Source organism: Vulpes vulpes, chromosome 1, assembly GCF_048418805.1.
Source record: "Vulpes vulpes isolate BD-2025 chromosome 1, VulVul3, whole genome shotgun sequence".
Lineage (NCBI taxonomy): Eukaryota > Metazoa > Chordata > Mammalia > Carnivora > Canidae > Vulpes > Vulpes vulpes.
The window spans coordinates 38,260,486-38,273,706 of NC_132780.1; the positions used below are offsets into that span (position 1 = coordinate 38,260,486).

At 35.9% G+C, this 13,221-nt stretch overlaps 1 protein-coding gene and 2 pseudogenes across 1 annotated transcript in view; all 3 read right to left on the reverse strand.

Annotated features, from left to right (window-relative positions):
• Positions 1-13,221, reverse strand: part of TRPM6 (transient receptor potential cation channel subfamily M member 6) — a 151,133-nt gene that overhangs the window by 69,241 nt on the left and 68,671 nt on the right. The window contains exons 11-16 of the mRNA XM_072762631.1: positions 11,133-11,205; positions 10,908-11,008; positions 8,305-8,439; positions 7,206-7,259; positions 4,574-4,714; positions 110-244 (exon numbers count right to left, since the gene is read on the reverse strand). Of these exons, the coding sequence (XP_072618732.1) occupies positions 110-244; positions 4,574-4,714; positions 7,206-7,259; positions 8,305-8,439; positions 10,908-11,008; positions 11,133-11,205 (639 nt within the window). The remainder of the gene's footprint in view (positions 1-109; positions 245-4,573; positions 4,715-7,205; positions 7,260-8,304; positions 8,440-10,907; positions 11,009-11,132; positions 11,206-13,221) is intronic.
• Positions 991-1,870, reverse strand: LOC140598034 (F-box only protein 15-like; annotated as a pseudogene).
• On the reverse strand, positions 1,867-2,371 carry LOC140598181 (F-box only protein 15-like; annotated as a pseudogene).

Consider the following 13,221-nt stretch of genomic DNA (forward strand, 5'->3'; position numbering starts at 1 on the left):
TACTTGCCACCGGCCTATGGGTAGCTCCTTTCTCCAACTTTGAATGAAGAAATGGGCTAGCCTGCAAGAACAGTTTTATTTTCATGTCTAAAAAGAAATAAAGTGGTACCTTGAATTTGTAAGGCTGGGCAGTTCTAATGAACTGGGAATGCAGCGTACTTTCTGCAGATTCATTTCGATTTCCTGAGGGGTGTCTTCGGTGAAGAGGGGGCTGGGAAAGACTTTGAGCAAAACTGGTCACTCGCTGGCAGGTGTCATTTTATTTTTAAAATAAAAATAACAAAATAGAACAAAAAGGGAAAAGAAGATTATCATGGAAACAATTAACATTTTGTTTCTAGACAGTAATGAAAACAAAATAGGATACTGTGTCCTACCAAGAATCCAAAGGTTCTATCTCTAGCCCATGATTAGTATTTAATTATTCCCCCAGCAAAAGCCTCTCACAATTTCTTCCTTATTAAGCACACTGTTATTTCCTAACATCTTAGAGAACATGCTATTTCATTCCCTATTACATATCTGCATTCCTTCTCTAGGTGGAAATTCCATTAAAAATCAATGGATGATTGAGCCTTGAACAAGCTCAGAATAGGCAATAAAGATGCACAGTTCTGACAAGAAAAAGTTCCCACTCACAAACAACTCCAAGGTTAAGTTAGAAAGTTATGGAACTTCTCCAGATGTTATGTATCACCACCGGAATTCCAGTGATTAGGCCCAGTGACAACATGATTTATTGCTTATCAGCATGAAACTTCCATCAGTAAGAAACAAAAAGAAGTATTTTTATAGGGGCTGATACAGAAATGGATGATACAAACCATGGGCTTTGAGCTACTTTATTTATTTATTTATTTATTTATTTATTTATTTATTTATTTAAATAAGAAGGCATCAAACAGACCACTGCTCTATTTCAACTTCCAACACCAAAGAACAAAAGTGGTTAGTCCAAAATAACGGTAATTTGCCACCTCCTGCTAATACTTAGTATGATATCCCAAACCAGTGGCGTAGTTTTGCTATCCTCAGTTAAAGACCCGGCTGATGAGGAAGCATTCTGTCTCTTTAATGCACACATCATGTGCATTTTTCCCTCTGTGTCCACATAGCCAACATAATAAGTCTGTCCCAAGAAATTAGGACCATTGGAGGGCCCAGAAATCTCATGCATACCAAGGAACTCAAGCACCGAAAGGGTTTCACATATTCATCCAAAAGTTATTCCCATTATAGAACAACTCTTTATACAGCCATAGAAAAAAATCAGTTCTCCAAGGTAGGTTATCTCTTCCAATAAAAGGTAGGTGTTCTGTATTATTTTTGGCGGCCATGCAGTCGATACTCTGGGTTGTCATCCAAAAGCAGGGTATGAAGAGGTGGCTAATAGGGGACGGTGGCTGAGCCTAATGTGCTCTTTTCCACAAGGTGATAGAAATGAAGATTTGCCGTAACAAAAGTCAGTTCTTCCTCCCTCTACCATAGCCCCACCAGGAGGCCTGGGTATAGGCAGAAGATCTGAATGAGTCTGTCCCAACCAATCATGGTGGATTCAGTTAAGTTACTATACTAACTTGCAATTAAATAGCGATACTGGGACACCTGGGTGACTCAGAGGTTGAGCATCTCCCTCCAGCTCAGGGAGTGAACCCCGGGGTCCCAGGATCGAGTCCCACTTCGGGCTCCCTACAGGAAGCCTGCTTTTCCCTCTGCCTGTGTCTCTGCCTTTTATTTATTTATTTACAAATAAATTTATTTATTTGTAAATTTATTTACAAATAAATAAATAAAATCTTAAAAAAAAAAGAGTGCTACTAAGGTTCATTTTGGGGGTGGTTTTAGACTGGTCCATAAAAACTGTTGTCATAACGTAAAATCTAAGATCGACAACATGGCTAGCTGTGGCCAGTGTTTGCCATACCACATAATCATCACTGACAAATCATTTATGGGAAGGTCAATGTGTTCCATGATGTATTCTTTTGCAATATTTTATCTTTCAATATAATTACCCAACTTAGGTATTCTGAGGTTGTCTTCAGTTTTAACTGGAAGGCCTAGGTAAGGGTTGACAGGTTTGAGAACCTGAGCTAGCACTGCTTTTGCAGACGTTCTTTGTGTCATAATATATTCTTTCTTCCAATATCCAGTTTCTTTACCCTTAACCAATAGTAAGTTCACAGATACAGTGGTCTTCCCGGCTCAAATAACTTTCCAATGAGATCTTTTAGGTTAAAAGGCAGTTGAAGAGATTCTGATAAAATTGTCATTAGCCATATGATCAAAGCGCCTATTCACACATCCAGTACATAGCAGGGTCACAGCATCCAAAGAAGGAAAAGATCTTCAGCAAGATTTCTGAAGGCATATTATCCAGAGATACAGAAAGGTTAGTGGAGGACTTCTCATAGTAGTCTCCCCACCTGGCACACTGACTCAGGGTTGTGCTGCCTAAAGTACATCTGTGGCCTGGCCCCCTTCTGAACCCAGTGGCATGTGGCCTCCTGGGGGATCCCCTGGGCTGCACCCACCCACACAAGGCTCAGTAGCAAATGCAGTGCCTGGAGTCCATGTCAGTGCTTGCTCAAGTTACTTTATTTACTCATTTATTTTGGTTTGCATTTTATGGATATTAGATAGAGAAGTGATAGGATCGTGACTTCTAAAATATAATACTCAAATTATTATCATTATTATTGTGATATAGGATTAATAGCATCTTCAATAGTAATCACAATATTATTATTAACAGTTACTCTGTGATCTCTGTGTACCCGGAATATGGGTTTTCCAGGTGTTATTTTATCTAATCCTTTTGACGAATTTATGATATTTGTTTTTTATAGATAAGGAAAATGACACATGGAGAGGTTAAGCTTCTCTTTTTTTTTTTTTTTTTTTTTGAGGTTAAGCTTCTCACTCAAGATTTCACAGCTAATGAACAAAACTAATACTCCATCCCAAATCTCTCTGACTCTAAACCATATATTTGTAACTGCTATGTTCTAATTTACTATGAGTTTCCTAAATAAATTCTACTCCTTCACTAGGAAACAGAAATGGGAAGTAATTTCACACCATTTCAAAAGACAAAAAGCACTAAAGGTACGTGGCCAGCAAGCTCCCCACTGGGCTACACCAAGAGCATAGTTGGTCCTCATACTTGTCACAGGTAACCTCACAGCAAAGTATATTTCATTTAGCTGAAGGAGCTGATACCTCAAGTATGTCTTTCTGCCTTTGAAATCTCAGTGAAGATCATTTTCTCCATGACACCTGAGTGTCCTTTTGTTTTGTTCTTTTATTTCTTAAAGACAAGTTGGGCTTCACTTCACCTGATTCTTTATAAATAAAAGTCAAAAGTGGCTCAATATTCTGGATATTCCTGTGATCCCACTCCAAACCACCTTTCCAGTCTACCCTTCACAACCTTCTAACATGTTGATGGCAACAAAGATCTCCTTGTCACTGCAAGAACATAATCTGATGTCCATAGAACTGTGCCTTTCACTGTCCCTGCTCATCTCTCAACCCCAAATGCTCCAAACTATCTTTTCTAACACGTCCATTATCCTCTAAGAAGAAAGGCTCTCTTTGGTTTACTGGGCAATAGTGGTGATTTTAAGAAATGAACAACATTTTCTCTGCTAATCAACCAGGCAGCAATTCATTCCTAAACTTTCAAAATGTTCATAGAAAATAAAATATATACGATGTATATTTTTACATATAGTACACACTGCATGCATTTTCCAGTATAACCCCAACACACCTGTCCCAAATTTGTCATCTCCAGATTATGGACTCATGAGTTTATAGATATAAGCCCATTAAGTTTTTGCCTTCAGGTATCCCTGGGTGGCGCAGCGGTTTAGCGCCTGCCTTTGGCCCAGGGCACGATCCTGGAGACCCGGGATCGAATCCCACGTCGAGCTCCCGGTGCATGGAGCCTGCTTCTCCCTCTGCCTGTGTCTCTGCCTCTCTCTCTCTGTGACTATCATAAATAAATAAAAATAAATCTTTAAAAAAAAAAAGTTTTTGCCTTCTGCATTTTCAAAAGGAAAGAAAAGAACTGGTCATCTCTCCCTTAAATCTTACTCAAGACATTACTTCTATGTCAGTATAGCACAGGGCACCTGGTGGCTCAGTGATTGAGCCTTTGGCTCAGATCGTGATCCCAGGGTCCTGGGATTGAGTCCTGAATCAGACTCCCTATGGGGAGCTTGCTTCTCCCTCTGCCTATGTCTCTGCCTCTTTCTGTGTCTCTCATGAATAAATAAATAAAATCTTATATATATATAGATCTTATATATGGTACATATTGTATCCTCTTCTGTATGATGGCTAGTTATTCATAAATCTGTTTCTTCTGAGAGTTTCTAAACTCCTGATCTTTATGTTCATCCTAAGCCAACACTGTAATTTACATGTGGCAGAGACTCAATAAATGTCGATAAACACAGATGTCCATTTTAGAAGCTATTCCCATGCTAACTCTCTAAGCCATTTTTCTAAAATTGTAACTTCTAGTTATCCCATATTTTACAAGGGTACTTATCAATTGTGGTACCTTATGTTTTCTGTAGAGGTTGTTGTAGAGGGTTCTGAAACTTTTTCTAGTGTAGCTGCTTCGATATGCTCCACCAATGAGGTATTCGATTACCAATCCAATGTCAATCAGTGTTATCCTGTAGCCTGTGAGAAGGGTATGCTGAAACAAAACCATGTAACGATTGTAACTTTCAGTTCCCTTTTTGTTTCTCCTATTCCATCTGTTAGGACATAACCAATCAACTGCAGAGAGGTAGATTCATACATTTCAGTCATCTTTACAAACTGATTGATTAATGTGACCAACTACTGATAGTCTGCTTGCTCAGATGGAAAACCCTAGCCTTAATGTGTTTTTCATTTCACACACATCAAGTGTGTGCTTATATCTGCTCATTCTATTCTCTTTCTCTCTCTCTCTCTCTCATGCATAGATACACTTTATAATAAAATACACTTAAATATAGTATAAAAGATTGTTTTTAACTGGAAATTATATAACTACTACAATAGGAGTAAAATTACTGGAGGATATTGCCAAAATTTGCAATTTTGACATATTATTTAAAATAAAAGTTACTTAAGAGACAGCCTGTATGAGAAGAACACTCAGACCCTCCTCTGTTTCCCTGAAGGCAGTAAATAACTCTCCCATGTGAAAGGGACCCTCCTTGCCCCAGGAAGTAAAGAGACATACTTATCACCAGAGATGCGAAATTCAGAGTAGAGAAGGCTGTATAAGCAATCCTCATTACTTTTTATTAATTTACTTCTCCAGCCAAAATTCTGTTTAGAATTCCTTACTAATTGAAGTTAAGTTTTCTTTGTTCTGTCAATTCTTCACAGATTTATTGTCTCTTTATCTGAAAAGTATAAAAATTGCCTGTCTTGCTCATTTCTTGAGGTCTCCATTTCATTACTGGGCCTATGTGTACACATAATAAAACTTCGGGGGTTTTTTCTCCTGTTAATCTGTCTCATGTAAAATTTAATTCTTAGGTTAGCTGGAAGAACCTTGAGCTAAGGAATATTTCTTCCTCCCCTTCAATATACTGAATATATGTGATCCAAAATTAACATTGGGTGAGATCTTCAATCTTTCTAGAGCACTTTGCACTATGTTGATTGATTCATACACAAAATGAGAAGATTGAAAATAGAAGTAGAACAAATAGAAGTAAGGAACATGGAATGGCGAACAAAATAAGATATCAAAACATGAGGCTGTGTCAAAACAGCACAGGTTGGCAGGGTCTTAATCCAAATGAAGATTACTTTGACCACTTAAAACTCCACCTTACTACCTCTTCTTAACTGTCACTTCTCAACTCCCACTCACAGTACCTTTTAAAGTATAATTGGCATACAATATCCTATTAGTTTCAGGTGCATATCACAAGATTTAATATTTTTATACATTATGAAATGATCCTCATGAAAAGTCTAGCTACCATCTTTTGCCATACAAAGTTACTACAATACTATTGAACTATAGTCCCTATGCTGTATATTCCATTCCATTCCCATGACTTATTTATTGTATAGTTGGAGTTTGTACCTCTTAATCCCCTTCACCTATTGAGCTTATTACACTGATACATATATGAATAAATGTAAATACACTCATAATTTACTTTTTTCAGGGAACACCAAAACTAATGCTCTTAGTTGCTAAGAGTTAAGAGCATATTTAACCTATTCTATTCCCTTTTCTTCAGTTTACTGTAATGAAATCAAAGTTCAAGGAAGTAATCTAAAATCATTTTGATCATGCAAACTAAATTTACATTAGTACGGATGCTTTTGCTTACTTTTAATTTGCCAACTAAATGTCTTCCTCTACAGTCCTTTTACTCTGGCTCTCCCACCAAGTCAACATAGCCAGAAAGCCCACACCCTCTCCATCAAGATACCAGACTTCTGAGAAATGATGAAATACTATAAAGTGTGCCATGGATGGATTTTAATTATGGGGACAAAAATGTCTCTCTTAGTTTTCTGCAGATGTGAATAAGAGTTCTTGGCGACTAAAAGAGAAAGAATTAAAGCATAAGAGACTGCTAAAGGTTTGATAACTAATAGATGATGAGTTTATTTTAAGTCTGATTTAACTCAAAGTTTGGTGAAAACACCATGAGCAAAACGTGAGTGAGGGTATAGAGCAGTGGGATTCATCCTGGCTCCCTAGAACAATGCTTAGATTCACAAAAGAAGATAGGGATCCCAAATCATCCCTCATAGTCAAAACAATAACAAGACAATGAAAATCACATATTAGTCCTCTGATAAACATGACAGAACAAGGAAATTTCTTCATTTTTCAGCAAGTATCATTATCACTGGAAATACAGTTATATTATATTGAGGTAAAATTCTGATCGAAAGTTCTGTATGTCTCCAATTCATATTTTATAAGAGACAATAATTATTAGTTAATGCCACTTACTTGGTAGATCAAATCTTTTAAAACATAAAATAAATTACAAGGAAAAAAAAAAGAGTAGTTTGGTGATGAATTGTTCAGTCAAAGAGGGTAGGTAACTCTCTAGAAATTCCAAACCTACATTTTATGAAGCAAAATCTGGCAACACCTCAATCACAAAGCTAAGGCAATACACAAAGAAGTTTGTACACATTCATAATTAGGTTACCTGTTTTACATCTCGGACAAGGTGATGCAAGAGCATATTAGTAGGTCCTTGTTTCTGTAATAAAGAAGAAAAGAAAAATTCATTCCTTTTAATTACCATGCACTAGGGGGAAAATATTTTATTTCAGAATATGTAAATAACCCAGAATACTGAAATTTGTCTTTAACATCTTTAGTTATGAAGCTTACCCCAATTAGTTATAAGTAAGTTATTTCCTAAGAGAAGATATAATTAGATTGAAATATTTTTCAAAGATGTAAAAAAAAAAGGATATAGATGTAGGTGGTAAAAACTTTTTTTCAAGAGACAAAAATAAATTTTAATTTATAACTATCCTTTATCATATATAAACTACACAATTACAAACCCCATCACACAATTACATTCCATCAACAATTACTTATCGATCACTACTATGTTCAATACAGCTTTCAAGAGAGTCAATGAAGAATATAAGTACTTTCGTCATAGTTTTCACAGTTAATTGAAGAGACAGGGGACTTACATGAAAAAATAAGCTACGAAGATGTGTGCTCAAAGAGTTGCAAAAAAACTGTACCATAGGAATAGATCACTGTAAACTGGAATATTCACAAAGGGCTTGAAGAGGGCTTTGAAGAAAGGGTAAGATTCAAAGGACAAGGAAGTACATTTCAAGAAGCATGGTTGGCTTGAGCAATTGGTGTTTTTACAATGAGTAAGCTGGTCTGGTTTCAATAAAGGGTTTGCATAGGAAAGTTGCAGGAACAGAATTTTAACAGCCGCCATAGATGGAGATGCTTCCAACAATTCAATAAAAGCAATTTGTTCTTACTCACATCATTGGCTTTAACTATGGTCTTACTGTTTTGTTTTCTTCATTTAGTTTATGTTTCTCTTTTGTGTAATTAATTAAAATAAGAAACGCAGACATGGCTAGAGGATAAAATGGATTTCGTAAGAATGTCCGTTGGTTGAGAAATCTGTCTCTCTCTAACCTATCTTTGTACGTCAATATTCAATGAGGCTTGAACATTCAATATTTAGCTTACGCTAAATCTTAAGCTAATTAATAAATGAATCTTAAGGGAGGTGATTGATGGAATGTTCCAATACTCACTGTGTTATAGAGCTCTTCCAGTCGGGGGATGGTAAGAAAGCGATGTAGGTTCACTCCGTATTCTATTAAGAGCTTCACAAAATCCACTCGATCCATCACTAAAGCATCTAACATTGCTTGTTCCAGTGCACCAGCCTTAAACAAATAAATAAAGGTAGAAATAAGAGATATAGAAAGTAGAAATTTTTTAAAAAGTAGAAATAACTAAAGAATTACATATATTTGAACTGAAAACAATGCAGATACAATGATCATAAAATACAGTCTTACTAAGAAATGTTCAGGACCTGACTGAAGAAATAGCCAAAAGTGAACCTGATGAAATAAAAGATACTTTAAATAATCTGTTCTTGTACTAGAAGACTGACAATTATAAAGATCTCATTACTTTCCAAATTAATGTACAGGTTTAATGCAATTCTAATAAAAATGCAAGGTTTCTTTCTTTGTTGTTGTTATTCTAACTTGGTACATTTTCATTTAAATACCCAGTTTCTGAATATAAACAGGAAATTAAACACACTCACTTATTTTACTTTGACCTAAAACTTCAATAAAACTACAATAAAAGGATTTTTTAATTTTTTAATTTTTTTTAAGAAATGAATCCACTAGAACAAGGAGGTCCAGAGTGTCACATTTTGGAAGTTGTAAAGCAGACAAGTCAAATGGTAATTGACTTAGCAATCCCCAGAAACCCAAAAGGTGAAAGTCCCCAGAAACTGAATCGCAAAAAAGCCAACAACCACAAAAATCTATGCCACAGAATTCTGGGGGCTCCAGGATGAAATAAATGTACACATACAGAATCCCTAATGTAGAGGACTTCCCAATCATCTTCCCCCTTTTGACTTCTGTTATGCACTAGCAGGAGGGCTTTTATCTTATCCAGGCAGGGGATTGGAGGATTCTTTTCTGTAAAGGGACTAAGAGAAAAGGCAGGAATATGCTGTCATCTCAGGTCCTCCCAGCAACTGGAAGCCAGATCAGACCTCTGTGAAGCTTAAACCTACAGTTAAGCCCTACCTATGGGTTCAGAACTTCTAAAGAGCTTTCTCTCCTCCATTCTTACATAAAAAGTCCATAATAAACACACCACAAAACATCAGTTAGTAAGAATCAGACAATGCAGAAGAAGAAAACTTCAAAAGAACTATCATTACTATCAATGAAATAAGGTCCTATAGATACTATGAGATACTATATTCAGGATGCTTAAAAAAATAAAATAAAATAATAAAAAAAAGAACAAAGAACAAATTTGCTCATAGAAATTAATAACATGCTACCAGAAACTAATAGCTCCATATAAGGCATGAAAAATTAAAGTTGAGGAAATCTACCAAAGGAAAAATACGAAAGATAAAAGGAAAAAAGATAGGTCCGACATTTAAATGCTATGAATTCCAGAAAGAGAACAGAGAAAAGAAGATGGCCCCAGCATGGAAACCCATGATTGCTAAGTTGAAAGCATATGCCCAGCATAATGGATATAAAGACTCACAACAGCACACAGCACTATGAAATCTCAAAACATTGGAAAGATTATTTATTGAACCTCCAGAGAGGAAAAAAAAAATGGTCAAGGGATTAGAAAACAAATATTTTTACTTCTCAATAGCAGTGTTGAATGCTAAAAGCTAAGCATTCAAAATTATTCAAGAAAATTAGCTCTGATCTTTAATTAAAATATATCAAAACATCTAAGTTCTCAGAATATTTATGTTCCATGTTCCTTTACTCAGACAGTTACTGAAGGATGCATCTCATTGAAACAAAGGATTAAATCAAGGAAGAAGAAATGGGATACGGAAAACAGGTGTTCTAACACAGGAGAGAGGCAAAGGGAATCTCCAATACGATGAAGGTGGATCCCAGCATGACAGCCCAGAACCAGGAACAGCAGGCAACCAGTCCAGATTGTAGCAGTGAGGACAGGACCATAGACAGAAAAGTGGAGAGGTCTCTAAAATGAATGAATCAGAAAATAGCAATATGACTTATTTAAAAATATGGAGATTTATAAATGTCAATACAATAAAAAAATGTCAAAATTACTTCACTTTTGTGATTAGCAGGACAGAGTACTACTGTTGTTTTAGTTGCCTTTTAGTACCATTAGATGTTTCTTAAATAATATGCATGTGTAATTTTGACTCAAAAATAATATACTTGTGGTATGGTCACAACTGCAATGTTTAAAAATGAAATGTTAATAGTAGTTATCATTAGCACTATAGATAATATCTCTTCTTTCTGCTTTTCTCTGTTTTCACTTATTTCTATTGTGAGTATATGACACTTCAATGCAAAAATAAGAAAAAAATTTAAGTTTTAAATAACAATATAAAAATCCAGCCATTTAAAAAAATAAGTAAAACATCCTTCCATTTACCAATTTCAATTAGCCTGAGGAAAAAATGATTTTAGGGAGGCAAAGTTGATGAGAGAAATGTCTCAGGTATTGGGCACCCAGCTACAGAGAAGCTACCTCCATACTCCTCTCAAACCAATCTATCTCTCCGCCAATTTTTTCTTTTGACTTCCTCCTTACAAGCCAACACATGAAATATTTTTCCAAAATAACTTCATTTTAACTATACCTTCCAATGCTGTCCATAAATTAGAATGTGTTTCTTGGCAATGTCCATTCTGTCCCAAGCCATTGCCAGATTTAATTGTTCTGATGCTGCTAAATTTGTGCCTAGGGTAAAAGAAGAGAACAATCATATATCTTATTTAAAATATCAACATTAAAAAAATACCAAGTTCCATGGAATGTGAAAAGAGGAAATCTGGAAGAAATGTAACCCTCTTTAGACACTCACCCTTGAGCAGAGCCGTTAGGATTGCTAAATCAAGGTCTTGTGACTCCTCGGAATCAGCATCAAATATGGTAATCTATAAGAGTTGAAAAACAGGAAGCCATACGTTTTGGAAACTAGCAAAGAAATGTTTTCAAAAAGTACCCACAAAATGTGTTCTAGAGGTAATGAATTGACCAAAACAATGCAAAAAAAAAAAAAAAAAAAAAAAAAAAAAACCCCACACAGAGTTAATCTTCTTCATTAGTTACTCTCTTTTTACTTATAGAAAACTTCTTAAATAGGTTAATGGAGAATTGTGAACATTAGAGAGAAAAAAAAACTGAAAAATCTACCTATCCTACAGGAAACATATAAAAAAAATTTAATACACTGAATTTACTACTCATTCACTAGGATAAAAAGAAACTCATTATCAATTCCTTATGAAAAAAAAATCATTCCTTTTGAAGAGATATCACAAAATATATTGCTTCTGTTTACCTCATCTTAGAAACTAAGATTTTTGCTTTTTTTAATGAGAGGTGAATCCTCAAGGATTCAGTCACAAAATACATGAGGCAATTACAATGCAATTAATGAGTAGAAAGGGCAGCACAAATAATCTTCACAATGTCTGTGTCCAGTGCACCCTGCCATGAGGCTAATTTTTTTAAGACAAGAATTTTATTTCTGATTATAAAAGTGCCTGGTGTCTCAGTCAGTTGAGTGCCCAACTCTTGGTTCTGGCTCAGATCACAATCTCAAGGTCTAAGATGGAGCCCTGCTTAGAGCTCCATGATTAATGTGGAATCTCCTTAAGATTCTTTTTTCCTCTGCCTCTCCTCACTCCTTAAATAAATTAATTAAAGAAAAAGAAAAAAAGAAAAGATTGTCTGCAGTTAATGAATGTATCTCAGTCTTTCAAAATGAAATTATGGGATGCCTGTGTGGCTCAGTGGTTGAGCTTCTGTCTTCAGCTCAGGGCATGATCTCAGGGTCCTAGGACTGAGTCCAAATCAGGCTCCTTGCATGGAGCCTGCTTCTCCTGTCTCTGCCTCTCTGTCTCTCATGAATAAGTAAATAAAATCTTTTTTAAAAATGAAAATATATTTTATATAGTCAAGGGAACTATTCAACAAAAAGAGTCAAGTCTGGTGAGCCCAGATATACCACTAACTAGTCAGTCTGGGGGAAACATCTTAAGGCCACTGAATCTCAGATTCCTCATCCACAAGGTGAGAGGAACCCACTAAATAATCTCTAAGATCCCACAAAGGTAGAAAACCTATGCTTCCACAATTCAAGTATTGGCTCGCCCCTCTATGTGCATGAATAAAATCAGCTCTTAATTATGCAGGAGCTGAAGACCTAATTCCTAAGAAGTGCAAACCTTTGGCACCTACTCTAGTTTCCTCTTGATGATTACATGTTCATTACTCTCTTTGATAACAGGAAGACACAAATCTCTTTAAGATGCCCATTCCTTTCTTTATTTTTTTTTTTAAGATTTTTTATTTATTTATTTGACAGAGAGAGAGAGAGAACACAGGTAGGCAAAGTGGCAGGCAGAAGGAGAGAAAGAAGCAGACTCCTTTGCAGGGCTCAACCCCAGGACCCCGGGATCATGACTAGAGCCGAAGTCAGAAGCTTAACCAACTAAGCCACCCAGGCACCCCTAGATGCCCATTTCTTATTGGTTTTTGTGAGAAATAACAAATGCAGTAGACCGCATACAAGATTTCATCTCTGACCCCACATTTCTGTTCTACCATTTTGTAGCCACATGACTCTGGGCAAATCACTTAAATTCTCTAGGTTCTAGCTTTGGCATCTCTGAAACTGGAATAAAAGATCACTGCCATATTGAACTCACTCATGGGGCCACTTCAAGGTGAAAAAAATACATCTGAAAACATGTTAATTGTAGACATGGTTGTTATTTTTTTGTTATTAGGTCTGCTGAAACCAAGTGTTTGTCATGTATGTTTAGCTATGCTTTGTCCAGCCTGAGCTTGTTCAATTGTTTATTTTTGTTTTTGTTTTTGAGGCCAGGTGCTTAAGTATTATCAAAATCTTGAATGATTTGGTCTAGCCTTTGAATTCTAGAAAG